The following is a 27,694-nucleotide window of genomic DNA, read 5'->3' as shown; positions in this document are numbered from 1 at the left end:
CGCTTGTCCCTCCACGGACTGGCGGGGCAGGTGCCAGCGCTGCCCCCGTCCTCACCTCCCCGCTTCACTCTTCCTTCCCCCTTCTCTTTCTCCCTCCCTCCCTTCCTTCCCCCTTCTCCACCCCTTTTCCCCGCTGCAGCTCTAGCAGGAGGCGGTGCGGACACGCGTGAATGTGGTCTCCGGCCCCCGAGTGACCCGGCCCCGAGGTGAGTGCTAGGTGCCGACCGCAGCGCCTGCCCCGCCGCCGCCGCCGGGACCGCCCCGCCTGACTCCGGGGCAGCCAGCTGCGGGGGCTCCCGTGCCCCGGGGGTGCCCCTCGGGATCCCCGCCAGCTGTCGCAGCCGCGGCCCGGGGCGGACGCTGTCAGCCGCGGCCGGCGGGGCTGGGCGCCGCCGCTTCACTCTGGCTGAGTTTTAGAGTGTGCACTCCCCGTGTTAATCAGGCTGCTCTCGCTTCCTCCCTGTCTCTGACAGTGTGTGTCTGTGTGGTTTCTTTTCTTATTTTTTTTTTCACTTTCCCAAAGGCAAACTTCCTGCAAACTGTGCAGGTAAACCCCAGAAAGCTTTCCGATATAGGCCACGCATTACAGACGGATGAAACGTTATTGAATGTGACATTCGCGCATTATGCATCCCTCTCCTTTTAAAGGGCTTATTTTCTCAGCCAGTAAGATGTCTACAGGATAGGATGCAAAGTCATGTAAAGCTTCGTAGAGTAAGCCATGTTTGTTTGTTCTATAAAAAATTGTGGTTTTTTGGGTGGGTGTTTTTTGGCTTGTCAGGGGAAGTGGGCACAAAGTATCATACACCTGATCTTCTCCCTTTCTCCCCACCTCCCTCTTATCCCTAAAGGGATAAGAACAAAAATATGTCTGCAATTCTGTACAACTGACCTCTGCCTTTCAAAATGGGCAGCCTCTCTGCATCTGAAATATTTTTACCAAGCTTCCTAGTGATTGACACTTTTTCTATTCCCCACATACATAATGCAAAATTCACGTGTTCCTTTACCTTCTTGGATAAAAGGGTCCCACAGCAGCACCAGACTGCGATCACCTGATGGTCACCAAAATGAGTCACCTAGTGCCTTGTTCGGCACTCCTTGCTCAGTTGGAAGCCTCTGACAGTAAGGACCATGGCATGTCAGAACGATTATTTACCATCAGAAGATTAGGTGTCACAGAGAGATACTGTTGTGCCACTGATACATAAAGAAAGCTCTAGGGGGAAAAAAACCACCATTTTCTGGGGCGTTATGCAGCAGTTTAGGGAAATCTCATGCAAATGAAACTGGTTGGTTTTCTTTATTCTCCAACCTCGTCCACCCCCATATAGTGGTAAGTTACAGTGAAGTGATGCTGATTTTTTTTCTTTTTTTTTTTTTTTTTTCAGGAATCAAGAGAGATTGACTTAATAACTTTTTTCCTACTTCTGACTAGTTGTAATTGGAGGTGATACATGCAAGAAAGAAAGTTTAATTTTGTATTGGGTTATTTGAACTAATTTTTCTCTTGTGTGGATATCCTCATGTGATTTCTTTTCCTCTCACAAATAATTTTTCCTATCTTGAGAGGAGAATGAAGCACCAGTTTACTTGACTTGAATCAGCTTAATATAAAATTTTGTAAAAATTCCCGATCTCCTCCTGTCACCTTGACTTTTAACAGAATTTCTGAACGAAAATACTGCTGCCTTGTCCATCACTGACAGCTTGCTTGAATAAGGAAGTTGCATCCTGAAACAGGGAGAATTGAGAAGTATATATATATATATATATATATATATATTAAAAAAACCCTCCCAAAATGTAATTACAAACTGATCCCTATTACAACAAAATAACATTCACGATGCAGTGCTGTAGTACAAGGGGTTAATTTCCACTTATTTTCTGTATGTTGTAGAGCACTCTTTAGATTTACTTCTTCCTCTAGGCTGTCTTTGTGCTTTACTCCCTGTGAAAAGAATGCCTTTGATTTAAAATATGCTTTCATATTTCTGCATCATACTTTCTTATACTCTGGTTTCCAGTTTGCATGGTTAACTGTGGTCCATTCTGTGCTCCTACCAATGCAGTCAAAGACAGCTACAGAGTGCTCTCCTGCCGTAAATATTTTATTTTGACCAATAGAATACTTAACAACAAACTTTGTGATATTCCAGTCACTTACAGCTGCAATATTATGGTAGTCTAGACTTCAGATTCTGATCTCTTTCCATAGGAGGCTGTGCAAGTCTGGGAACTGGTTGTTCATCTGGTATTAGATGTCTCTTCACTGTTTGGAAAAGTGCTTTACCATGCAAATCTCTTGCTGCCAATAAGTCAGTAGTTAGCAGGATGAGTTTTACTCTGAGTGGTATTTGAATGCTTGCATCAGCATTGAGCTGATGTCTGTTCACTTTGCCAACCCAAATTCCAGTCCAGGTCTTCACGTAATGCAAATCAGATTATTGAAATCCAGGATATATGCTCATCTGGAACATCCTGTCAAGATGTACTCAGGGATCTAATCTTAACAACGAATTTAGTTTAAAATAGTAGTATTGTTCCTTTCCCGTAATGCCTTGTTCCCATTTTCCTCTCAAATTAACAGTCAAGCTGAACAGATTCTTACCTAGGTAACTCTGTGAAAAGTAGTATTGTGAGTGGCTGTGATAGTTCTGCAAAGTCAAGCAATTTAAATTAATTAACTATTGCCTACCATTTTTCAGATCTAACAATACGATGTCAACAGGAAGGGTACGAACAAAGAAAAAGGCATGTTCTTCAGATCACTCTCCAGACAACCTTCCTGTGAGGAGTTCTGGAAGACAGGTATTTATAATAATTTAAAAACACATGGGTTTATACTTTGCTATTTTTTATTTTCTGTTGACATTTGTAAAGGAAGTGGGCTTCCTTGAGGGTAAGTTAGGCCTTAGAGTACTTATCCACAGAGAAGGAGAATGAGTTAATTCATTAAGCAGGTCAAGTGTCTCAGTTTGCAAACAATATTCAGAAAGGATAAATACTCTATATAACCTGTTAGTACTTAATGTGTTAAAAATACAATCACAGATTTCTGTACAGTCAGACAAAGCTGCCTGCCCATCCAGACAGAAGCCTAAAACAACATAATAAACAGTACTTTTGAGGCCCAGAAGAGACATTTGGTATACAGTTTTGTATCCAAAAAATGCAAACACCCATACTAAGCCTACCCTAATATTTTATTTGAGGCACAGATAGGATTGCCACTTGTAATTAATATCAATAAGTATTATAAAAGAGGAGATTTTCTGAAGGAGAAATAAAATGAATGCATGAGGCTTGACTCAATAACACATGATGGAGCTTAAAATACTATTTAAACTGGAAGCTTTGCTTATAATTTCTTCAGTGCCATCAATTAGACCAAGGCAAGAAATTTTTAGATATAAATGATATTTCCAGTCTTACTTTGGGCTTGGAGGCTTTTTTGGTGGGCTTTTGTGTTTGTTTGTTTTTTTTTTTTTGTTTTTGTTTTTGTGTTTTTTTTTTTTTTTTTTTTGGGTTTTTTGGTTTTTTTTTTTTTTTTTTTTAGTGGAAAAATCTGACCTAATTTGACAACTGTTTCATGCTGCAGCTAGTTCACAATGGCTACAAAGATTTTCATTAGGATTGTTTTAACTTGGGGATGCCACTCACAAGCTGCAAAATTGTCTGCTGCTTTGTAGAAGATGCATTTGTGTCATTTATGGTCAGATTCCAACTATTCTTTATTAGGTGAAGAAGAAAGCAGCTGAAGCAGCAGATGATGATGATGAAGCGTCAGAGAAGAAATACAGAAAATGTGAAAAAGCTGGATGCACTGCAACATGTCCCGTTTGCTTTGCCAGTGCAGCAGAAAGGTTTGTTACTTTTTATTTGCATTTTTCATGGACTTTCTAAATCTGTTGCTGAAGTTTAGGATTCTAACTATATTCTGAAAAATTCCTTCATATCTAAATGTAGAGGGAGAATTGAAAGATGCTGCTAATAGAAGTCTTAAGGTGCCAGGAAAATGTCACAAGTTATTCTTGTCGATAACTTTCTCCTGTGCAAGTTGCTAATTCAGATACAGAGTATCTTTGGGATATGCTTATTTATGTTATTAATGGTGTCCTCTGGAACATGCCTTGCTTCTATGAAACTGAGAGCATATTAGTGTAATCTGAGAAAGCTAAACTTGCTTTCAAGATGGAAAATGAAACCATTGTTTACTGTAGAAAGTCTTTACCACTCCTTCACTGGAATGCTTTGCAATCTGAGGTGAGATTCTAGCCTTGAAATTCTAGGTCATAGGAGAGATAGTCATACTTATATCAACTCTTTGTTCTTGTACACTTCCTCTGCACTTTCACAAGTGCTTTTGCATTCTGACTTGGTGGTTTTGAATGCATGATACTGGCAATGTATACCTATAATAGGCAACAAGTTAGACCTCATTACGATGCAGGCACACTGTAGTTATGTAGCACTCTTCCCTCCCTGATAATTGAGACAAACTTTTCTTCTTTATACCACTGAAAAATAAATAAAACTAATTACATGTTTCATTTAGTTATATCCATGGATTGTTCTTGGGTGGCAGGAAGTCAGTGTGTTCTGGATGTTGTCATAGAGAAGCCAAGTGTTTTGGCAGTTGCCTGAGAGACTTGTCTGGGAAGTGAGCACCTGTGAAATCAGCATTGGTGATATTATAGTTTTGATTTGGGAAACAATGCATACTGCTTACTCATCTTCTTGAATTGTTTTTTTAGTATTTTGATTTTCATCTTTCCCACCCCCTCAAGTACATACTTTCAACTTTATCTATTTGAGATGAGCTCATTTCATGGCTAATTGAGTTAGTAGTTTAGGTCACTGCTTTTTACTTTGTGCATTTATCTTGAATAATTTCACTGAGTTTAATGAGAGTCTTCTAAGGGAAGAACGATTGCTTTATCTGATGAATGTAATCTTTGTAATGCATATTTCTTTTTGAGACTAGTAAAGAACAAATGCCCAGAATGCGTAACTGCTTCCTTAGGGTTTTGTCTCACTGGGTTAAAATCACAAGTTGTTCATGAGAAAAAAAAGTATGGAACATCTGTTTTGTGTTCAGATTTGCCTTTATAGTTTTGCCAATTGTTCTGAGGACAGAACATTGTAATGACTTATGAATCAATTGATCACATGTACAAGAAAAATGTTAATTTGAATGATCCCTCCCAACTCTGCACTAATATTGGAAGAAAATACATCAAAGTAAAGGAACTCTTAAGTTCTTGTGGAGAGAAGCTTTGTCATCTTACACATTTCCAAAAGGCTTACATATTCAAAAAGCACATATTCACTGTTTCATGTTCAGGAAATGCCTGCTTACAGGGTACTAAAGACAGGCTCAGATGACCATTGTTAGAGGGAAGCCGCTGAAAGCGAGACCAACTATAAAACTGCACATTGTGTACGCTTTGCCTCCCTTGCATCTGGTGTTGCTTAGTTTGGAAACTGGAAATGTTTGAGACAATTGGAATAACATTGTTATTTGTATGGCTGTAGTGCCATGTGTAAGTCAGCCATCATGAATGTAACATAAAGCCCTGGCTTGTTCTGAATATTTTGTTCACATTCTAGAACGTGCTACTGTCAATAGAAAGATTTTTTTTTCCCCCCTAAATGTACTATAAAACTATTTCTATGTCTCCTGCATTACAGATGTGCAAAAAATGGGTATACGTCTAGATGGTATCATCTGTCCTGTGGGGAACACTTCTGCAATGAATGTTTTGACCACTATTACCGAAGGTAGATTTACCAATTAAGGTTGTGTCTGTTCAGAGCTTATTAAAGTTTGGCAGCTGTTACAGCTGTTGAAACATCATGTACATAGACATAATACAAAGATTGGTCCTCTGTGCTTGCTTGCTTTGTTCAGAGTGAGGCTTAGACATTGATGATAAATCTGCAGGTGTTGTATGGACTAATCAACTTCAACAGGGCAGCGTGAACAAAACTGGTTACTTCAGGCAGGCTGGTTTGCGTGTACAATTATTCTGAAGCTTTTGTATTTCTTAAAAACAATGTCAGAGAAATTTAAATTATGGGAACAATTATGAGTAAATGTGTTTTCCTTTATAAATTCACTTTACACTGTGCATTGGGAAGACATTGCATCTCTAAAGCAGTACAATAAAAAGCAATTAGAAATCAGTTTAACTATTGCAGTTCAGTGACCATGAAGACTCCTATCAGGCTGACAGAATACTTTCAGCTCCAAGCTCCTTCCCATTTGAGTAGGAGTTACATCCAGCTCTACCAAGACTTTTGTGTGCTTATGTGCTCAGCAGTACCCATCAGTCAGTCCAGGCCTTAGGTACCAGGAATTGTGCTCATAAGCAACTGGACATAATGGTCAGGATGCAATTTATTGCTGTCGTAAGAACCATGATTCTCTCCTTTTAACAGCAGAAATACAGTGCTCTCTACAGACTTATTTCTCTGTCCTTATATAAAATGTTTAATTTTAGAGTAACTGCTATTGCTTGAAGCGAACTAGATATTCAATTTTCTGACTGCTTGCTGTTTTCTCTTTCTTCTTAGCCATAAAGATGGCTATGAGAAATACACTGCCTGGAAAAGGATTTGGACAAGCAATGGTAAAAGTGAGCCCAGTCCAAAAGCTTTTATGGCTGATCAACAGCTTCCTTACTGGGTAAGGTGAAAGGTGATTTATTTAATAGGAATGTGATGTTCTGATGTGTTTCTGATATTCTGCTGTTCAAGCAGCAGGTCAGCTGAGTTTTTGGGGTTTTTTTTTCCTAGTATTAGAGGATTGTGAAAAAGCTCAAGATAAAAATTCTGATCAGCTCTTCCACTGTTGGAGACTTTCTCCACACCCCACAAGACCAATCTTCTGTTACTTTTCAGTGAAGCAGCAGCTGTGATTTTTAGGTAGAATAAGATTTGGCAGGAAAAGTATGAGGGTGAAAGACTTTGAAATCAGATTTTGTATTTCCCTGGTAAAAAGAGCAGAAGAAAGATGGGAATGGAAGGAAGTTTGGTGGTGGTGGTGTTTTGTTTGAGGGTTTTTTTTGTTTTTTCTTTAAGTGATGAAGAATATATTTTTGAAGTAATGCTTGCAAAGTCTACTAAGACCATAGTAATGGTGAATTAAATTAATTTTGGCCTTAGGTTCTGTGCAGAAATTCAATTTTGCAGAAATGGGTACAAGATTTCTGTAGATCAAACAGTACTTATGACCTGATGATTACACAAGAACATATTTAACAATTGCATTTTACAACTTTCTCATGTCTGGCTTCTTTCTAATTGGTTATTTAAGTTGCATTAATCTTATCTGTAATCACAAGCAACAAGTAAAAACATGTTTGTTTTTTGACTTGTAGGTGCAGTGCACAAAACCAGAATGTGGTAAATGGCGTCAGCTGACAAAGGAAATCCAGCTGACACCACAAATAGCAAAAACCTACAGATGTGGTATGAAACTGAACAATTCCACCAAGGTACCTCACAACAGTTTTGCTCATATTGAAACTTAACAAGTTGGGATTTCTTGTTTGCAGAAATAAATTTCTTCTTGCTTGCTGCTCAGTGTCTCTAATGTCAAAATGAAAGTATGATGGCCTGGAGAGCTGCACAGTGACAGGCCTACATGTTGCTTGGACTTTTTGTTTTCTGTCAAGAAAGAAGCATCTGAAATATCTTTGTCTGCACAGTCAGTTGTAAAATTCTTCAGCTAGGGGATTATTATCAGTATGTACAAAATAGAAATATACCAACATTCTCATTTCAGTTTTGTGTGGCCTTTTTTCATTATTGAGGAAAGCATTTGAAAAACTCAGTGAGCTTTTCCTACTTGCTATCAAATCTTCATAGAGCCTTACATAAAAAGTTTCAGCTTTGGCATGAAGATAACTCCTGAAATTTGGAAGAGTTTGGAAATTTGGCACTTTGGAAAAGTGCCATAGAATCTGTATGGCGCTTATAACATGAAAAAGCATAACATGAAAATAGTGACCATATGAAAACCAGAAGGGTCAGCATTTAATTTTGAAACTCTGTGATAAAGATACTCTTAAAATAAATAAGAAACTCTCTTTTCTACTCTAGACTAGAAGAGTTGCTCTGGAAAAATGTGGGATATTTCCAGAATTTTTCTATAAAATTCTGTGGGTTTTTTTCTGAATTTGTTTCAAGTGTTCCACCCCTTTTTATGGACTAGAATGTATATTTTAATGTCTGGTCAGTAGAAATTAACTTAACAAATGAGAAACATTTGCTTTATGGTATGTTATGTTTTTAACCTACACATTTCTCTACCTTTTTTTTAGCAATCATGTCTACTACAGTAGGCTAACACTAAGCACTTTGTTTTTTTTTTTAATTTAGAGAAAATTGTCTTGCTTTATACTTAATTTTTTCCATACAGCTTAAGAAAGCTCTCATACCATTCCCTTTTCTTTCAGACTGAGGGCTCAGACCAGTGTTCCATGCCTGAGGACTTGGTGAGTAGTGGCTGTTCCTCCTCATTTGTCCTAGAATATGAAAACAGTCTTGAAGCATGCCATATTTATTTCCTTTTTTATTTTGCTTCTTTGGCCAATTATGTCAGTATTTATGCATTCTGCTCAAGAAACTGAGAGACACTATTTGCAAGAGAGCCTTGGGCCTTTTATTTTCTCTTCTTTTTCCTCTTTTCCCTTACCATACTAAGTAGCTTTCAAGTGGTTTGTGGTGTCCTTTAGTCATGGCCTGTGACTCAAAGTTTACTCCTAGTTCTCATTTTTGATCAGGCAAAACAGTATTAATTTGCCAGCTTTCAAGTAAAATTCCACATCCTAAAATGTCCTTGTCTTTCAGGTCTTTTAGTCAAGCTAGTCTCACTTTTTTGAAGACTGCAAGAGAGCACCTAAGCATGTTTTCTCTCCTCTCCCTTGTAATACAAAATGTACATACAAGATGTATATTGGTGTTTCAAGGCGTTTGTGATAATGTCACTCTGCATTTCTGATTCATATAAACTTATGTTCAATAACCTTGTTCACAAGTGTACCTGAGGTACTTCTATGTGTTCTACAGGGTACTTCTACAGGGAACGCATTCAAGCTTATTGTTGACTCTTGTAGAAGCTTTGTGGCTTTGTTTCCCTAATCCATGTCTGACTTCTAAATTAAGGGTGAATCACTAGCACGTATTAGGGTTCTAGTAGGTCTTTGATGGGGATAGCAGAATCTAAATTAAATTAATCAGTTAGTGTGGACGTAGTTCTAAGTTCAGATTTCTAGATGCATAAGTGACTGTAAATGCTTTATAAAGAGCCTGATAAGGTATAGACATGTTGTTTTGGCATGTCTCATTTGTTTGCTTTCCACGTGGTGTGGAGTTTGTGAAGTTTCAGCTCCGTGTCTAAGAAGAGATCAATACTACAGGTTTTCTGTGTCAGGCTGAGGAAGGGGAAAGAGGGAGAGAAAATGTCTTTATGACTTGCAATTCTGAGATTGGTACTTCTCGTGCTTTTTGGTCTCGGTTTTGGAGGGAGGGGGGAAATTGGTTCATTTTCCAATGTTTTTGAAGTACTGACATGTTCTCTTCTCCCCTCTTTCCTTCACTTCTCCGCTTGGCCAGAGAGTGGCTGAAGTTTCAGACCATTGGTGGTACTCCATGCTCATACTCCCTCCTTTGCTGAAAGACAGTGTGGCAGCTCCCTTTCTAGCTGCATATTATCCAGACTGCGTGGGCATGAGTCCATCCTGTACCAGCACTAATCGGTTACCTGGTGAATCCAACCTTGTGAAGTTAGAGCACCTAAAGAGCGTGCCTAATGTGACTGGTAAGGGCCATCTGCAGGCTCTGTTGCTTAAATAGATGTGATAAACTCTTATAACTGAGTTTATAAGGCACATTTATTCCCCTGATTCAGAATACTGGTTCTGTTCTCAGTACTAATACACAGAGTCTGTGTGACTGCCTCTGTTGCTTGATGCCATTTGCTTGTTTGTAAGATAAAGGTAATACATTTCTTATAGCTTTTCTTTAGGGAGTAAGCACAGACTGCGGGGGCTTTCTGTGTGCCACTGTCTTTTGTGTACAGAAACAAGAAATTACCATGCGGGTACTTAAAGACTGTTTACATTCTTAAAGAAAAGAAGATTTATCAAAAACCCTTGGATTCAGCTAGTTTTTATATCATTGATCTTTGGGGCTTTGAAGAAAAGAAATCGATTTCTTAAGGCATTCAGATTCTGTTTAGGTTTCTTTTTTTTTGCTAGTGACAGCCTGGGAGTACAGATCGGCAGAATAGGTCAGGTATAGAGAAAGGTAATTCAGGATTCTCATACTTATCTCAGAGAGAGTGCTTTGAGGAAATTTCAGCTTCTGTGTTGTCTTAGCAGGCTTTGTTCTCCTTAGGTGCTGAAAATAAATCTATTCATATGTTCAACAGATGTTATATCTGCTTAACAGAAAACTTCATTACATAGAGCTACCAATACCGAACGTGGAAGATGATTAACTAGTACCCCCTCTGGGCAGTACTGGGTGTTGAAGAAGAAAGGAGTTCAGAGTACTGCCTGAGTCTGTACAGTGATGCTAGTCCTCACACTTGAATTTAGATCCTACTCCGTGTTGGACTCCTCATAGCATTGGAGCATTACTGTTTCTTTGACAAAACTTCAGCTCTGATAGGTCCCAGTCGTACCCATGAGACAACAGGACAATAATTAATGCACAGCCAAGAGGACAAGAGGGAGGAGAGCCATGCAGATGAAATAATTTTGGAGGCTCCTAGAGGCTGGAAAGCTTCCTTACTTGTTATCTGTGTGAGGATCGCGGATTGTTTTAGAGGAAGAAGGACATGATGAAGATATGATGGAGTATGACTAATTCCTGGTGTGTTCTTTATGCAGTTGCAGGCATGAACAAGTATTTCCAGCCTTTTTACCAGCCCAATGAATGTGGGAAAGCACTTTGTGTGAGGCCAGATGTCATGGAATTGGATGAGCTCTATGAGTTCCCAGAATATTCACGAGACCCTACCATGTACCTGGCATTGAGAAACTTGATTTTGGCTTTGTGGTACACAAACTGCAAGGTAAGAGATGCTCATTGTTAATTTGTTTGTTTAAAAACAATAGCAGCTTTTCTGGTATGGGGACTCACTTCTTCAATGTCTCCTTATGCACCAGAAAAATTGCTCCCATATTTTTGAAAATCCATTCCAAGATGGGCTGGGTTTTGGGGGCTTGTTGGTGTTGAGAGTTTTTCTTTTTCCCCCCTTTTCCTCCTTCCCCCCCTGCTTTTTTCCCCTTCCCTCCCTTTTTTTTCCCCTTCCCTCCCTTTTTTTTCCCCTTTCCAACCTTTTTGCCCCCTTCCACCCCCCCACTTCCCCCTTTCCCTATCCCTTCCCTGCATAGAAGTTTCTTCTGCAGTAAAAATCAAGTTTTAAAATTATTATTACTCTACAATGCTTGCCCAGCTATTAACTTGTTAAAGGGATGCTTGAACACAAAACAGTGTTTTGTGGTGCTTTACAATTTGATTTTTTTTTTTAACCTGATCGTTGGACAAGGAGGTGATTGTCATTTTATTTAGGCTAAACCTATGGCACTATCTTTGATAGAACTGCTGAAGTTTCACATACCAATGCTTTCTGATATGGATGTCTACATTTATATGAAAGGTTTTGGATATTAATCTCCTTTTCCTTCAGAATGCCATTTTGGAATGGATTTTACTGGAATGCCATTGTGAACATTGCCACCATGTATATTCATTTTGTAAACAGGAATCTGTTTCAATACCATGCCTGTACTTATGGAACACACCATGGAGTTATCAGAAGTCTCTTGTAGACTCATTTGGTTTTATTCCATGCTAACCTTACTTAATAAATTGTTACCTTACTGTGTAAAGCTCGCTAACAAGAAATTTCCACAAAAATTCTTTTAAAATGCTCTCATAAACCTGAGGTGTGATTTTTTACCATTTGGTTTACAGTTGAAATATGATGTAAATGTATGAATAAACAGAATATTATAAAATCAACGATTTCTATTCTTCCTTTCTCCTTTGCAGGAGGCTCTCACCCCTCAAAAATGTATCCATCATATAATTGTTCGGGGGCTTGTGCGGATTCGCTGTGTACAGGAAATGGAGAGGATCCTGTATTTTATGACAAGGAAAGGGCTAATTAATACAGGGATTTTGTCAGTCAGTCCTGACCAGTACCTTCTTCCTAAGGAATACCACAATGTAAGTTGCTGTAATAATCCCTACATTTTTAGTGCTATAAAACTACATGGTGCAGGCAATAATTTTTTTGGTTTTGGATTTTTGGCTCATTTACATAAATGGATGGAATGATAGGTAAAGTTACATCTAAAACCTAATATGTGGGAAGTTTTTAACATTGTTCTCTTATGCCTTCAATGGGCATGGAAACAACATCAATTAGACTCCTTCCAAAAAAGATTTTTTTCCACCAAAATCTATGGAATTAATTTCCATGGATTTGTGCTGCCAAAGTGCTGTTCAATGGATGGGAACTGTGTGAAAAATACAGAGGTTCTGTGGCTCCTAGAATACATCTGTTTCCATAGGTAAGGAAACTGCTATTCCAGGTTGGTTTGCAACATCTGTGATTAAGACAGAACATGTTTATGACTAGCAAGTTGTTAGATAGCACCCAAAATTTATTAAATTACTGTATTCTGTAACAGGATATCACCTAGAAATTGTAAGTCATGTTTGGAAAGTGTATTTGTAGATGTTTTTAATTTATAAAATAGTTTTTTCTGGTCAACCCAATCTATGATTGAAATCTTTACAAGGTAAGTATGTTTCTTGTCTGATAAATTCAATTAGATGCCTACTTTTGGTGGTTTTTTTGTTACTTCAGCTCTTTCTGTTAAAAAAACCTGAGGCATCTTTTTTGAAATCCTTAAAAACTTTAACTATTTTCAAAGCTGCCACTGATCTTTTTTCTATATTAAATGCACTTCCATCTTTAAAAGTTATCACAGATTAGTTTAGATGACAAGAGAGCCTAGACTTCTGAAATATACAAACATTTTTACCTTTAGCAAATGAAAGTGAAATTACAATTTCTATTTTATTTCTAACTATTTTTATTTAAATACTTTAATGTTTTTCAGAGATCTGTCATTATTGTTGGGGCTGGTGCAGCAGGATTAGCAGCAGCCCGACAACTGCACAACTTTGGAATTAAGGTAAGAAGCTTTAGATTACATTACTTAAAAAAATCAGACTTCCTCTCTTTGAAAAGTGTTCATCAAAAAGAAAAGGCCTACATTCTTGTTACAAACATGTATGTATAGAGCACCCTAATTAATCTGTGAAATCTGGGATTTTATTGAGTAAACCTGCTGTTTAAAACCAGCATTTATTTGTATCTAAAATTAAACAGTATGCAGCATATATATATTTTGTATAGACACTGCACCCAGATCATTGTGTTTAGCCGATTGTAGCATGCCTTAAACTCCAATTTTGAGATTTCCAGAATAAATCTTCAGCTTTTTTAAAAAGAAGGCTTATTTTTGTTAGGGTTGTTTCTAAAGTAACAGTTATCTTTATATGTGTATACTCTAAAGTGTAACCTAAGATGATTTAAATGCATAAATTAACTACAAATAATCCAGAAATGAAAAAAAAGTGTTAAGATTGCTAATATTGCTGGATTGCTCAGGGTTTTTTTTTTTTTTTCATTTAGTTTTCTCCTTTGCTCTGGAGTTGAACAGATATGTTTAATAGAATTAAATCTTGCAATTTCCTAAGCTGCACTTTGCCACAGGTCATTGTATTAGAAGCTAAAGACAGAATTGGTGGCCGAGTGTGGGACGATAAGACGTTCACAGGAGTCACTGTTGGAAGAGGTGCACAAATCGTCAACGGATGTGTCAACAACCCAATGGCACTAATGTGTGAGCAAGTGGGTTCCTGCAGTGGTCATGATTATCACTAGTGAAAAACTTGTTAAAGCCAGGCTCAGATGGCTGGGTAAGGGTGGGAGTCCTTTTCTTGTGACATGATTAAAATCCTGTTCTGCATTGTAAGTAAACTCCATGTTGCTAATATATCTTCGATAACAGTTGGGAACAGAGAAGGGCTCTAGAATGGTTTCAGGCACATTATGTAAAGAAAAGCAAGGTGGCTCCAGCTTCAGAACCAGAAGGAACCATTTTTTCCTCTTTTCTAGAGATTGCAACATAAAAGGTCCCCAGCAGCTTTCCTTAGGGCTGAGAAAGGCTTTACTGTGGGAGGCTACTGCTTTTGTGACGGATTTGCCTTTGCTGCCTCTCGATATTTCTAGTTAAATTCTGCACAAGTTAAGAATAACATGTCTAACAACTAAATTGCTACTGATGCAAACATGCTGCAGTTCAATTTCTTTAAAAATTCTTATTACTTGCTGGTTTGGTTTTGATTTTTTGGAGGTAGGAATCTGAATTTCTCCATGTGGAATCTGAGTATGGGTTTTGCTCAGACACACATGCAAATCCAGCTCATGCTGTTTTAATTGTTTAGTGCCCTATAGTGCCATGAAGAAATTCTAGTTATTTGAGAAAATCATGCTTTATTTATGAAATGGAGAACAATGATTTCTGGACACACTTCAGATACTCATCCCTTTGTGGTCATTTAATGTAATTTTTTATTGAAAATACAGCTGTATCTTAAGATCAGAGAGATGTGAGGATGTGTGAAAAACACTGGAGCATGCCCTAAGTAACAAGGCCTTAGGAAAAAATTAGCACTATGTTTGTGCTATTTTTTCTGGATTGACTCTGTAGAATGCAAAACCATCTTCATTTTAATTTAGCTCTGTTGTGTTTTTGATGCAGGTTGGACAAGCAAAGCAAGGTTTAATTCCAAATAATGTCTTTCTTTGATTGGTTGTTAATAACACTGGTGGTTAATTGGCAAGCAATATCCTGTCAATTCCTGAATTCAGGGAACTGTTTGGGCCTCAGATACCAGAAAGTTGTAGAAAGTAACTGATTTTAATTGTGACTTAGAAAATAAATTGAGGTAGAAATAAAGGAGACTGGTTCATCATGTTTGATTACCAGACTAAATTTCTGTACTAGCCCTTGCCTGACAGGAATGTTCCAGAGGAAGTTTCTGTGAATCCCCAATAAAGGAAAGGATGAAAAAAATGGGAAAAAAACAATTTGTGGACAACTAACAGGTAGAAGGATTATTGATATTCCAGTTTGAAGAGTGCAAGAGTTACTCTGACTGAAGTTGTTGATTTTTTTAAATGGTATCACTTAAATGTGAGGCATTCACCTTAGGTTAAGTAACTTTGAGCAGGCTGGGTGCTGTAGTTTTTCCATACTTAAAAAAACCAATAAAATGTCTTTTTCTTAAGCTTGGCATTAAAATGCACAAACTAGGGGAGAAATGTGACTTGATCCAGGAAGGCGGAAGGATAACAGATCCCACTATTGATAAACGTATGGACTTCCATTTCAATGCCATCCTAGATGTCGTCTCTGAGTGGAGAAAAGATAAAACCCAACATCAAGATGTTCCTCTTGGTGGTAAGTGAGACATGTACTGCAAAGTGAAGATTTTGGCTGTGTTCATAAAGTTCTATATTAAATTGGCTCTTACATCAGACATTTTTAGAAGTGTATGGCTGTCCATCAGACCTTAAATCCAATAGATATTTCTGATATTGTACCTTGTTTTCATGAGGTAGCTTTTTCAGTATAACTAGTGTCACTAGCAGTTCAGAAGACTAGCTTCTGGCTGAAGCAGACCATAGCTAGACTTAGCTCTTACACTTGTTGACTAATCTGCCTAAAAAAGAGCCTGATCAAAGCCTTCTGCTGGCAAGAATAGTGTCATCTCCATTGGTAATGCCTCCCACCACACTTACAGCTTGCAAACTCAACAGCAAAAAATAAACTTGCTCAGAAATGTCTGCCTATCAAATCTCTTCAGCATGGATTCTGCAAGACAGAATTAGTACCTCCTATGTTCTGCAGTGAACCCTAGATCAAATTTCTCAGTTCTTTGATTTTGTAAAAATTAATCAGGATTTATTTGCAAGGATCCTCCATTATTTTAAAGTGTATTTTACCTGAAATCTTCAACTGTATATTGATAGCTAAACAATTAATTTCTCTCCTGTCTCACTCAGAAACCTATGAGTAAACAACAGAGTTGTACTCTATAACTGAAAAGGTGGTTTTGTTTTTTTTTTTTTTTCTTTTTTCTGTGAGAAGAAAAACATCTTGGTACAAATTAGCAATAAGCGTGAAAATCTTGTGATCCAGGGAGCAGCATGTTGAAATGCAGTAGCACTTCTGACAGATTGTCATATATTCTTACTTTAAATGTGTTCTTTCACAGAAAAAATACAAGAAATCTATAAAGCCTTTATTCAGGAGTCTGGTATCCAGTTCAGTGAGCTGGAAGAAAAAGTACTACAGTTCCATCTCAGTAATTTGGAATATGCCTGTGGCAGCAATCTCTCTCAGGTGAGTTTTGACAGCTGTGTTGTGAAGTGACTGAGCTTCACAGAAGACAGAGTCGGAAGTAACCCTGAGAAATCTCCTAGATGGCCCTAGAGGAAGAATCAGCTATCCTGACTATTCCTACACCCATAACCTGTTGTTTGAAAGCACTGAGACGCTGACTCCAACACTGCCTTATTTAATCTGATGGGAGTTTCTGATGTGTTTCCAGTGAGATACCCTTTAAGTAGAAGTTGAGAGTAGATGGCTAGAAGGGAGCTGGCATTTTGCTGAGATGCTGGGTGATATGATTCACAGAAGAGTTATTCCTCCTCAGATGTTGGGTGTGACTTCTGCTTCTCTGTTCTGTTTAGAAACTGAGGTATTTCTCTACCCTGCTACATATCTTGAGAATAAAGGCATTTGACTCCTAAAGTGTTCCAACCCGCTGGTGGTGAGCCCCAGTTCACCACTCCTAGGTACTCTCTTGGCTACCCGATACTTGGCTGCCCTCCTGACTTCCGTTTTAGCCAAGCAGCTCCAGGAAATACAAGAGTATCATGTTGTTGGCAGTGCATTGTTTACTCAGTCCTGTTGCTATATTTAAAGACATTTAGTGTCAATTGTACTACAGCAGTGGGACAGCTGATTGACATGTACACATGCACAAATCTGAACTGAGAAGCACACAAGAACATACCAAAAACCTGCAAGACAATGCTATACCAGAGTAGTCACTGGAAAATATTTTGATAGGTCAAGTTTTCATATTCCATAAGCACCCAGGGGAATGAAGAAAGATGCAAAAATCTACCTCTACCTTTAATTTTAAAATCAAAATGTGATTGATTTTATGCATCTGAATAGTAGTTCAAGAATTGTTTCAGATTTTTCACTGCTAAGTGGCAATTGCTTAGTGCAAATACCACTGTTTTATTAACTATAAGGTTGCAGGGGCTGGAGGACAAAGTCAATGAAAGGTATCATGAAACAACCTCCAAAGTGACAGAAAAATTCCATTGTGTTGGGGTTTTTTTGTGTCTTATTTTCCTCTTCATTTTGGGAAATAAGCTATTTCCATTTTTATATGAAGTCCTAAGGCTGTAAAATCTGATTACTTTGCTAGATACAGACAACTGAAATAAATACACTGCAATTCACCTGGATTTTTGTACTATTTTTCTTGTTTTCTCTACTAAGCAGAACCATAAATTCCCTGCTAGTGACCAACCCATGTTATGACTTTTCTTAATCCAGCAATTCATGTGTTACATACTAGCATTGGGTAAATAAGCATTTTGATTTTGTCAGCATTGCCATAAATTCTGCTAATACACTTTTTTTTTCCCAGCTGCAAAGGGGCTAGTGTGGCTTATTCTAAACTTCTCATAGTACCTGTGTCCCCTTGTCAGTAGAAACAGCCAGTTATGTTCTGTCCACAGGTATCTGCACGCTCATGGGACCACAATGAATTTTTTGCCCAGTTTGCTGGAGATCACACTCTTCTAACTGTGGGATATTCAACTGTGATTGATAAGTTGGCAGAAGGGCTGGACATCCGGCTGAACTTCCCAGTGAGTCTGGAAAACGTTGATGCAGTGCCTGTCTTGGATTGCTTTGAAACACCCAGTCATATTTGTATTCTTTGGGACCAGGCAAATCTGTTCCTGTGACTGTTTCAGTTTGTTTTTAAAAAGAACAAAGAGGACAATTTCAACATTTCTGAAATTCTCCCTGAGGACTATCAGTACTTAAGTATTATGATATGATGATCTTACATGCTAAAATCAAGATGATTTTTCTTTTTCAGATTTATGAAGGCTATTTTTTTGTCTTTCAGGATTTCTCTGGAAATTTGTGTTAGTCACTTTCTTGATTGCTGACCAGTGCTATTTTAGCTATTCTTGCTGGAATTTGCATTGCATATGTACATTTTGTACTACAGTCTCTCAATGTGTCTTTCAATAGGTTCAGAGTATTGACTATTCTGGTGAAGAAGTGCAGATCACTACTGCAGATGGAACAGTGTGGACAACACAAAAGGTACCAAGTACACTTCAAGACTGAGAATTTTAGAGAACAAACAGTACATGTCCATTTTTTTCTTTTCTTTCTCTTAGACTACTATTTAGTCCATTTTCTCCCCATTCAAAGATGAATACTCATGTATTTTAGTGGCCTTTATTTGGGTATCCTAGAGCCTAATTTTTGAGCATGCTTGAGATCTGAGTATGAGTTGATTTGAAAAACTAAGGACTATAAAGGGTAGTACTGAAAATGGGAAGCAAATAGATTTTTATCTGGTCTTTGAAGTAACATTTATATTATCTAGTTCCATTCCGTGCTCAGCTTTACCCCCTTAGCATGTGTATCATGTTAAAATTTCCAGGATTTGACAACCCCTACTTCTCAGTCTCTCATTCCTTGTATCCCCCCCTTCTTCATGCTGAGTAATTTAGCTTTCAGTAATTTTTAAAATGATATGTAAACTTGATAAAGTTTGGATTGACATCAACAGTGTTACTGAGTGTATTTTAAAGAGAAGGAATCTCTGAAGAAATTCAAACCAAACCAAATCACTGACTATCTATCTCTGATTTCAAACAAACGGTTTTGTTAATCTGAGAGCCATTGACTATTGTTTACTGAAGTATTGGTAGCATGGTTAGCCACTGTGATACAAGCAGTTCATCAGACTGTGACTTAAGATCAGTGAACTGTGGGATCGGTTCCCACCTGAATGGAAGGCATGTGTTTCCCATTAATGGGAACTAAAACCAGACACTAATCTAGAAATGTCTGGTGTGTTACTATGCTGCATCCTACTAGCATAATCCAAGACATTTAGGAGGATGCTGTGAGGCTTAAGTGCTGTATTCAGGTTTTGGTACTGTTGTGATTGTAGCTATTTCTTTCAGGTATTAGTGACTGTACCACTGGCCCTTCTTCAGAAAAATGCCATTCAGTTTAATCCTCCACTATCAGAAAAAAAAATTAAAGCCATTAATAGTTTGGGAGCAGGAGTCATTGAGAAAGTAAGTGATTTTGTATTATCTTTAATTTTCTTTTCATAGAAACATTGGCTGTTTTGTCCCTGTTACTTTTGCAGTGTATTTATCAGGGTTTATGATGCAGAAACATACGTTTATGTTTTGCTTGTATACAGTAACCCAGAAGAGCAAAATGTTATCAGGGATCGCATGTATTTCTGTTTATTAGATCTCACAACTTAATTGTGTTTTTAAAGAAACTGTTTGTAGAAGAATTTCATGGCATAAATATTTTGTTATTAATTTTGATTCAAGATGGTCTTGGATCTTTCAGAATTCCAATAATGTATTTATTTTAGGTCATTTTAACCTAGTAAATTAATAAAGTATTTGCAAAGAATACTGAAAATTGTGTGTTGGACCACTGTAAAATCTCCTACCCTTTCCCAATACAAAAACACAGCCTCTCCTGAAAAGCTCCCCAGTAAGATGTGTGCTTTGAACAAAACAGTAACAAAGTAATGCCAGAAACAGGATTATGACAATCTTGAAACTTAAAGACAAGATTAAGAAACTCCAAATACAGGATGCCGCTCATTTAAGTTATACATTAGGTTTAAAAAAAAAAAATCTGAATTTCTTGAGCATTTTACACAATTACTTCCATTGTGGATTTGATATTCTGTGCATTTGCAATTTATGACATCAACATTTTTTTTCTTTGCCTGTCCCCCTCGGAGGACAGGTTCATATGTTCTCTGTTGAGACCCACTCATAGGAAGAGCAGTATCTAAATGAGTGGAAACGGGAAAATGGATTAGAAGAACATATACCATATCCTGTTATGAGTTGTGTGGTATGAAATGCTTAAATACCATTTTTCTATATCTTTCTAGATTGCCTTGCAGTTTCCATATAGATTTTGGGACAGTAAAATTCAAGGAGCTGATTTTTTTGGTCATGTTCCACCCAATTCCACCCTACGTGGGCTCTTTAGTGTCTTCTATGACATGGATCCAGAGGTATGATATATGCCAACTGTGTTTTCTCTTGGCCCTTCATAAGCTGAGTTTCAAATCTAGGTGCAATACTTACTGAACAACAAAATTTTTCTTCTTCCCACCCCACCCTGCCCCACCACATCTGTAACTATTAAAAGCAGTGGAAGCAGTGTTATTTATCTAGATAAAGCTCATCAATATTTTGTTGTAATAAATGGGAATGTATTTCATTGTTTGGATACAGACTAATATACAAGCAAGTACATTCTCAATCTCTACTGAAGACAAGGCTGTAATACTTTACTATAAATCTGCTAATGTGGGAAAAAGGCTATTAGTCATTTCTAGTTTAGGACTCTGTTCACTTTTGAAATCAGCTAAAAATCCAGTTAAAAAGATCATGCTGACTTACTAATGCTTACTGGCTTGCAGTAGTCTGAATAACTATTTAGATTAGCAGAAGAAAAGACAAACATGAAGTTCTGCATGAAACTGAGATCTGTAGGGTCAGTTTCATACTCATGAATTTCAAAGCAAATTCAAACCAGTGGTTTGACATCACGTTTCTCTTCCCTGCCAGTTCCAAGCAGATACATTACACATTAATGTTGTACCTCTTCATAATTTTACAACAACTGCTGCTTACTACTTGGCAGTAACTAAAAGGCCGTTTTGTAACCTGATGTCTTACTCCAAAAGGAAACCATCCTGTGACATTTCTGCTCTGTTACTGCCTGATTTGTGCCTGTATAGAACTTTGCTTAAATGAATTCTCTCCAGTATTCTTAAACTCGTGCTACAAGAGGTTCAGTGTGCTGGTGCTGTCCAGAGACCCTACATATAATGCTTAATTTGCTTGATAATTATTCTCTACTAGCTATTAAAGTTAGTAACAGAAGAATTATTACCTTACATAAACAAGAGAGGCAGAGTTATTTAAAGGCACTCAGAACCTGTGTACTCTACCCTACTCTACTACTTCACCTCTAAAACTTCTGCAGGGTAGCAGATGTCATGAAGTGGAAAAAATAGTAGTAGATGTGACCTTTTGTTTTTTGGTCCAAAATCTGCTGGTAAGAACCTAGTATTGGTCTAATCAAAAACATATCTAACTAGTATTTAAATAGACTCTGTCACCACATTTTGAAAATGGAGTACAGCTGAGGTGAAAGTTTGGCATGAAACTGAAGCTTAAGAGGGTGTACAAAGACTAACACTATCAATGTAATTTTTTTGGGGTACAGCCTTTAAGTAGGTAGATAGGAAGTGTTCAGTGAATTCAGCAAGTTGTACAAGGGGTTAACTGTAACAGATCTGTGAACAAGGCATCAGAAGATGTAGTAATTTGAGCATAAATACTGTATATTATGCACCCTTTTTTCCAAGGAATCAAACCTGCTTTTCTCTAGAACAACAGTTGCTTTGCAGCTGAAAATATCTTTGCAATACCAATAAAAAGAGACTATTTATTAAATACTTAATAAAGTTTTGTTTTTAGGGCAAAGAAAGCATTTTAATGTCAGTGGTCACCGGAGATGCTGTGACAACCATTAAGAATTTAGATGATCAACAAGTACTGCAACAGTGTATGACTGTACTCCGCGAGCTGTTTAAGGAGCAGGTAAGAGAAGTCTCTTCTATTAAGAGATGAATTACCTTGTCACCAGAAGCTTTCTGGTGACAAGCTTTCATATGCAGTACTTCAAAGTTTCAAATGTAGTATTTTCTGATGTATAGGCAGACCTTTGACATTTAAAACTATTTTTCTTTTCTTCTCAGTTTCAGGGAATAGGTTTTCTTTGAGACATACTAAAAATTACAGTTTTTGGTCTCTTGTGTGAAAAATGTATATTGAAATATTGTAGATCTCTCCAAAGGACAGTAGTATATAACTGAAAAATAGAAATTAACTATCATCCTTTAAAATGCTTTTAAAAAGCAAAATTAATTAAAAGCAGTACTTTAGGCAGGTAACACAAAACATACTTCTTACTTAGTTGTCACTTTTTTTCTGGTCATCGCCACTTCTAATACGTGATAAGATCTTTAAGCTAGATGAATTTGATTGATTTCTGACTTCTGCCATGCCAAGGCAACTGAAATTACAACACTCCCAAACCAATCCAATCAATTTCTCTTCTACTAACTAACAATCCTTTCTCAGCTGTCTTGGGATGGAGGTACGGGCAAAATGATCTAGCACGGGCCCTACATCCTGAATGTAAAAGAAAACACTAGATAAAAATTTCTACCTTTTTTCCTTCCCCCAGATCATCATTAGGATAAAATTTAATAGGAAAATCAGGGAAAGCAAAACAATATCACTTAGCAATGTTATTTGCATTCCACTCTAGAGACAATAATGCCTCAGTTAATTTACTTAGAACAGTTAGATCCCCAGGAATGACTGTGTTCAGGGGTGATCTCTCAAGTTTTACTGATGGTTCAAATGTTAGGATTAATGATCTTGGAAGAACTTCAGTATCTGAAAACTCAACTATTCCTAGAAACATATGTTTGGTAATGGCTTTATTGTTACTAGAACCACATTCAGTGGGAATTCACATACCTGTATCTTGATCTCATGAAAATGCAGCAAATGGGTCTTTGGTTTCAGTGCCACTCTGGTCTAGAAGAGTGATTTTCATGGCTGTCTCCATGATTTACAGCAGTTGTGAATTTCAGTCACCTGAGGATGATGCAGTGGGATTTTCAAAGACAAAAGAGCTTCAGGGATGTACCAGAGCTACTTCTTGGACATCCATACAACTTGTCATATTTGGCTGGTCCTTGTTTTGATTGCTTGAGCTTGAGTTTCTCATGTGCTGCCTGAATGGATTTTATCTGTCGATACCAGACCTTGTGCAAGAGGAAAGCAGAGCTGCTTCTGTTTACTTGTCATGAGCTCCTTCAGAGTAAGACACAGCTGTAGTTGACTTAAGCCTTCATACAAGTGTTACTCAGGCTCTTTTTAGTAGAAATTTGTGGAATTTGCATGCTGCAATGTGACAAAGAATGCACAGTATTACTTGTCATGGCTCAGCCAGACATTGACTTCCTCGTTTTTGTTTTCTCCCTGAACCTAGTTTTCAAGACAGCTCATTTTCTGATCTTAGATAAATCATCTTATTTATCCATTGGAATAAAATTACCTCCGAAATGAAAATTGAATTTTGAGATTTAACAAGCAAGATGTAATAAGCATTATGCCTACCCAAGACATTATGTAACCAAAAATTGCTTACATTATACATACGTACATGTTGAACAGTATCAGTATTGTGTTTGCTTACAAGAGTATGTGTATACGTATTTTAAGGGGATTTCTTTTCTTGTGGATTTCTTGGTCTATTACAATATACAGATCTGTTGTATTCAGAATAGTGCAGCTGTGATGTTTCAGGCATCAGGCGAGTCTAGCAAACAAAATTATTTTTGTGGTTAGTACTGTAATAAAATAACGGAATTTTATTCTGGATTGTGATCTAATCTGTATCTTAATAATACTAAATACTCCAAAGATTACTAGAAACTGTTTGAGAAAAAGCTGTGCAATTCTGAACTTTTCTTTGCAGTGTTTGACTTCTGTTTTGGTTATGCAGGAGGTTCCTGACCCAGTGAAGTTTTTTGTTACTCGATGGAGCAATGACCCTTGGCTGCAGATGGCGTACAGCTTTGTGAAAACAGGGGGCAGCGGTGAAGCTTATGACATGATAGCTGAAGATATACAAGGAAAAGTTTTTTTTGCTGGTGAGGTAAGTATCTTTGTTACTGAGAGCAGTTTCTTATGGAAGATCACCTCTTGCTACCCGACACCATTAATGGAGAGGTAGTATATAAATATTGTTATATAAATATGCTAATGATTCTTGACACAGAGCCCTCTCTATTCATATTATTACTGGGCATAGGAAGTCTGCCAAATATTTCAGGTCAGGAGTAAAATGAATTTTTATTCAAATTGTCTTTCTGTTACTCAATTTGTGGGTAACATAACAAATGCACCATGATGGTGTAGGGTGCATTCTGTACTGGGGCAGAACTTAAACTGCCCCACTAAAGTGCGGATAGCAGAACAGACTACTGCTTTTGTAGCTGACTTGCTTGCAAGTTTTGAAGTTGCTAAAAATCTTGAGTGTTTCCTTTAATGTTCTTTCTAAGGAGTTTCCCATGGCTTTTAAAAATGTAGGTATATGCTTAAGGAAAACAAATCTGATCTTATAAACTAAAATTTTGTACTATTAGTTTTAGAAACAATTGACTTTTTTCTTTCTCTCTCTTTTTTTTTTTTTTTAATACAGGCCACAAATAGGCACTTTCCTCAGACCGTTACAGGAGCTTATTTGAGTGGGGTTCGAGAAGCCAGCAAAATAGCAGCATTTTAAGTACCAAAATTTTGTGTTTATAGATATATTTTTAATTGATTTCTGTGGGTAAAACTATTTTCAAGTTTCCTATTGCTGCCTTTTTCCTACGTGTTACTTGAATAGTATATGGTACCTGAAGATAAAGTCTTCATCTTCCTTTTCCTCTTTCTCCCCCACCCCATTTTTAGGCCCTGATGATACATATTGTTGGGGGCTTTTTTCCAGCTAAGGTATTGCTAGCAGGAGTGACATTGGAATCATCAGCCACAGCTTAACTAAGAGAACTCTTGTCAAGAGTCCTCTTCTGTATGGCTCAAGTCATGCTATTGTGAACCTTCATTTCAGAAGGTCAGATTAAAACAAGACTAAGTTAACATACAGCATTAAAAATGCTGGCAGTTAGTAATGATATGGGAATTTTCTGCTAACTGTGCTTCTCAGGTTGATTATGCTCATAGGAGTTCAAACTGGCTTCCAAGAGCCTGAATAGCCTAGAAAAAAAATCTAGGATTAATGTAGGAAGAAACTCAACTATCACTTTTCCCACTTGCAGTCAGTAACCTTTTCTATAATATTTTTTCATATTCTTAGCATCCACTAAGTGGGCTTTGGGATATGAAGTTTGTTCCTTTAAATAAGAGAACTGGAACAGTTTACAGTGCAATCCTAGAAAGGTTATTGTAGCTGATCAAAACTTGAAAAATTAACTTCTAGCTTACTTTAACAAACTATGAAATATCTCTGCTACTTATTCAGAGAAATTCTTGTTACAATAATAGGCTAAGAGTTTAGATTTGCTCATTACTTCTGTAGAAACCGGACAGCTTAAAAATACCATATTGCTATGATTATTTTGAAAAGAAACTTCCAGATTCATTTGGACTGAATAGAGGAAGTATCTGCTGATTTGACTGTACAGTGAGGAGAGCAGGACTGTAAGTTCCTAATAGTTCATGGAAGTTTTATATTAAAAAATAAGTGAAGATGAATGAGGAAAAAAGTTAACATTCTTATGAAGGGCTGAAACAAGGTGGCTTGCACTTTGACTTGAAGTTTATTTTTTTTCTTTTATTATGGAAGTATTATTAAAAACAACTTGAGAGAGTAATTCAGTAATGGCTAGACATCTATATAGTAGCTTTTTCATGGGACAGAGAGGAAAATATTTTTCAACAGAAATGATGAAAAGAGAGATGTAACTGGGATACCTATTGTAATACTGTTCCACTATATTGGTATTAATTAAAAAAAAATTAAATCCACTTTTAGATCTCTTCCCCCACACTTTCTCTGTAACTTGGCTGCACAGATGTCATGATTTCTGAAATGAACATAAGCTTACTCTATCCTGCCCCATTCTCATGCATAGGCTTTTCTCTTTTACTAAACCCTTCATCTAAGAATGATAAAGTGCTTATTTCCTTAAAGCTGCATCATTGGAAACAAACAACAGGCAATCTTAAGAAAAATCATAGGATGTTAAGGGGTTGGAATGGACCTTAACAATCCTCTAATCCCAGTGCCCCCTGCCATGGGCAGGGACACCTCACACTAGACCAGGTTGCTCAAGGCCTTATCCAACCTGTCTTGGAACACCACCAGGGTCCTACTGAATAAATGCAATTCTTCTTTTCAAATGTAGTATTTTGTTTTTAGAGTAGGTATGATATTGTTAAAACCCTTTAGTCAATCTCTAATTGACAAGGTGAAGATGTTTATATAACTAGATGTTTTTCAGATATATATTCTGTTCTGCTTCTTAAAGCTGAGTTATATGGACTAATAGGAAGAGTGTAACTGCTCATAATTTTCCTCTACATAAATACTGGTATGTACAGTTTTAAAGTATTTCCAATTATTAAATTGCAGTTTGAAGGCTGCAAGAAGCAACACAAAGCCTTCTGATGATAAAAACAATTAGGACATCAAATTTTGCTTTTAGCAGTCATTTGCACTTTGTTAATTTCATATATTACAGGCCAAGTTATGGCATAACTAGCAAGGATTGAGATCTATGTATGTTTGTTTGAGTTCCAAGTTACTTTCCCACTTTATCATGTATGACAAATTATTAAGAGAGGAGCTTCTGGTGGTGCGAAAAAAAGCTTATTACTACAAGCCCAAAACCTTATATTCAATGGCTGCTTCAGCTAACCTTGCTTAAAAACCTCAGTCAGCTTAGTAATAGATACAAACATGTCACATTTCAGGTAGGAATGGTCTGGAAAGTTTAGCTCAGCATCCATTTCTCCAGTCCAAAGTTTGTATGAACATGCTTGATGTCATTCTGTTAATTTGTACTTGGGGTTTTCAATTTACCTACAACTTTGCAGCTAGATAAACGCTGTATTCTAGAGAAGAGAGATGGACATGAAGAAATACTATCATATTCAGCCTTACATGATGCATGCTTACAACATTAGAAAAACTGGTAACAAATGATAAATTTACCAATGGCCTAGTCTACTAACTATTTGTATATTGTTTTTGTGCCAGGGCACTTAAAACTGTTTTGTGCTGCACTGAAGTTTGAGGAGTAAATAAGTATGTTCCATTTTAATTTACGTTCATTTGAAATATGTAAGAACATCAGGCTGGTTCTGAGACTTCATTCTTTAATGTTGCCCAAAAATTTTTTTAATATCTATGTTAAAATTTATTTCAAGCATGTATGTATTTTTTCTTTTGTGTTTAATTTATTCCCTCAAATAAAGAACTGGGGAATGTTTTCTTTGAGTACGTTTGTTTAAATGGTATTAAAAAGATTTGAATGCAGAGCATGATCTGTTACACTTCAGTTCTTCTGTGTGACTATGTTATGGCAGCAGAATAAAACTGGAAAGTATCCA

The 27,694-nt window shown here is 37.1% G+C and overlaps 1 protein-coding gene across 3 annotated transcripts; it reads left to right on the top strand.

Annotated features, from left to right (window-relative positions):
- The first annotated feature begins 135 nt into the window (after positions 1–135).
- On the top strand, positions 136–27,694 carry KDM1B (lysine demethylase 1B). Of its 3 annotated transcripts, none has more exons than XM_053932283.1 (21): positions 136–206; positions 2,712–2,814; positions 3,745–3,869; positions 5,698–5,787; positions 6,583–6,694; positions 7,389–7,505; positions 8,469–8,507; positions 9,628–9,832; positions 10,908–11,092; positions 12,076–12,252; positions 13,155–13,229; positions 13,814–13,951; positions 15,395–15,566; positions 16,384–16,511; positions 17,930–18,061; positions 18,456–18,530; positions 19,406–19,522; positions 20,374–20,499; positions 21,977–22,099; positions 24,081–24,233; positions 24,780–27,694. In XM_053932283.1, the coding sequence occupies exons 2-21, from the start codon at positions 2,725–2,727 to the stop codon at positions 24,861–24,863; spliced, it is 2,463 nt and encodes an 820-aa protein (XP_053788258.1). In that variant the 5' UTR covers positions 136–206; positions 2,712–2,724; the 3' UTR covers positions 24,864–27,694. The 3 variants fall into 3 exon arrangements, with proteins under 3 accessions (XP_053788258.1, XP_053788099.1, XP_053788180.1); XM_053932124.1 differs by lacking the exon at positions 136–206 and adding an exon at positions 1,423–1,450; XM_053932205.1 differs by lacking the exons at positions 136–206; positions 13,814–13,951 and having other exon boundaries at positions 2,181–2,814.

The sequence above is a fragment of the Vidua chalybeata genome, chromosome 1 (genome assembly GCF_026979565.1).
Source record: "Vidua chalybeata isolate OUT-0048 chromosome 1, bVidCha1 merged haplotype, whole genome shotgun sequence".
Classification (NCBI taxonomy): Eukaryota; Metazoa; Chordata; class Aves; order Passeriformes; family Viduidae; genus Vidua; species Vidua chalybeata.
This window is presented reverse-complemented; position numbering and strand designations above follow the sequence as displayed.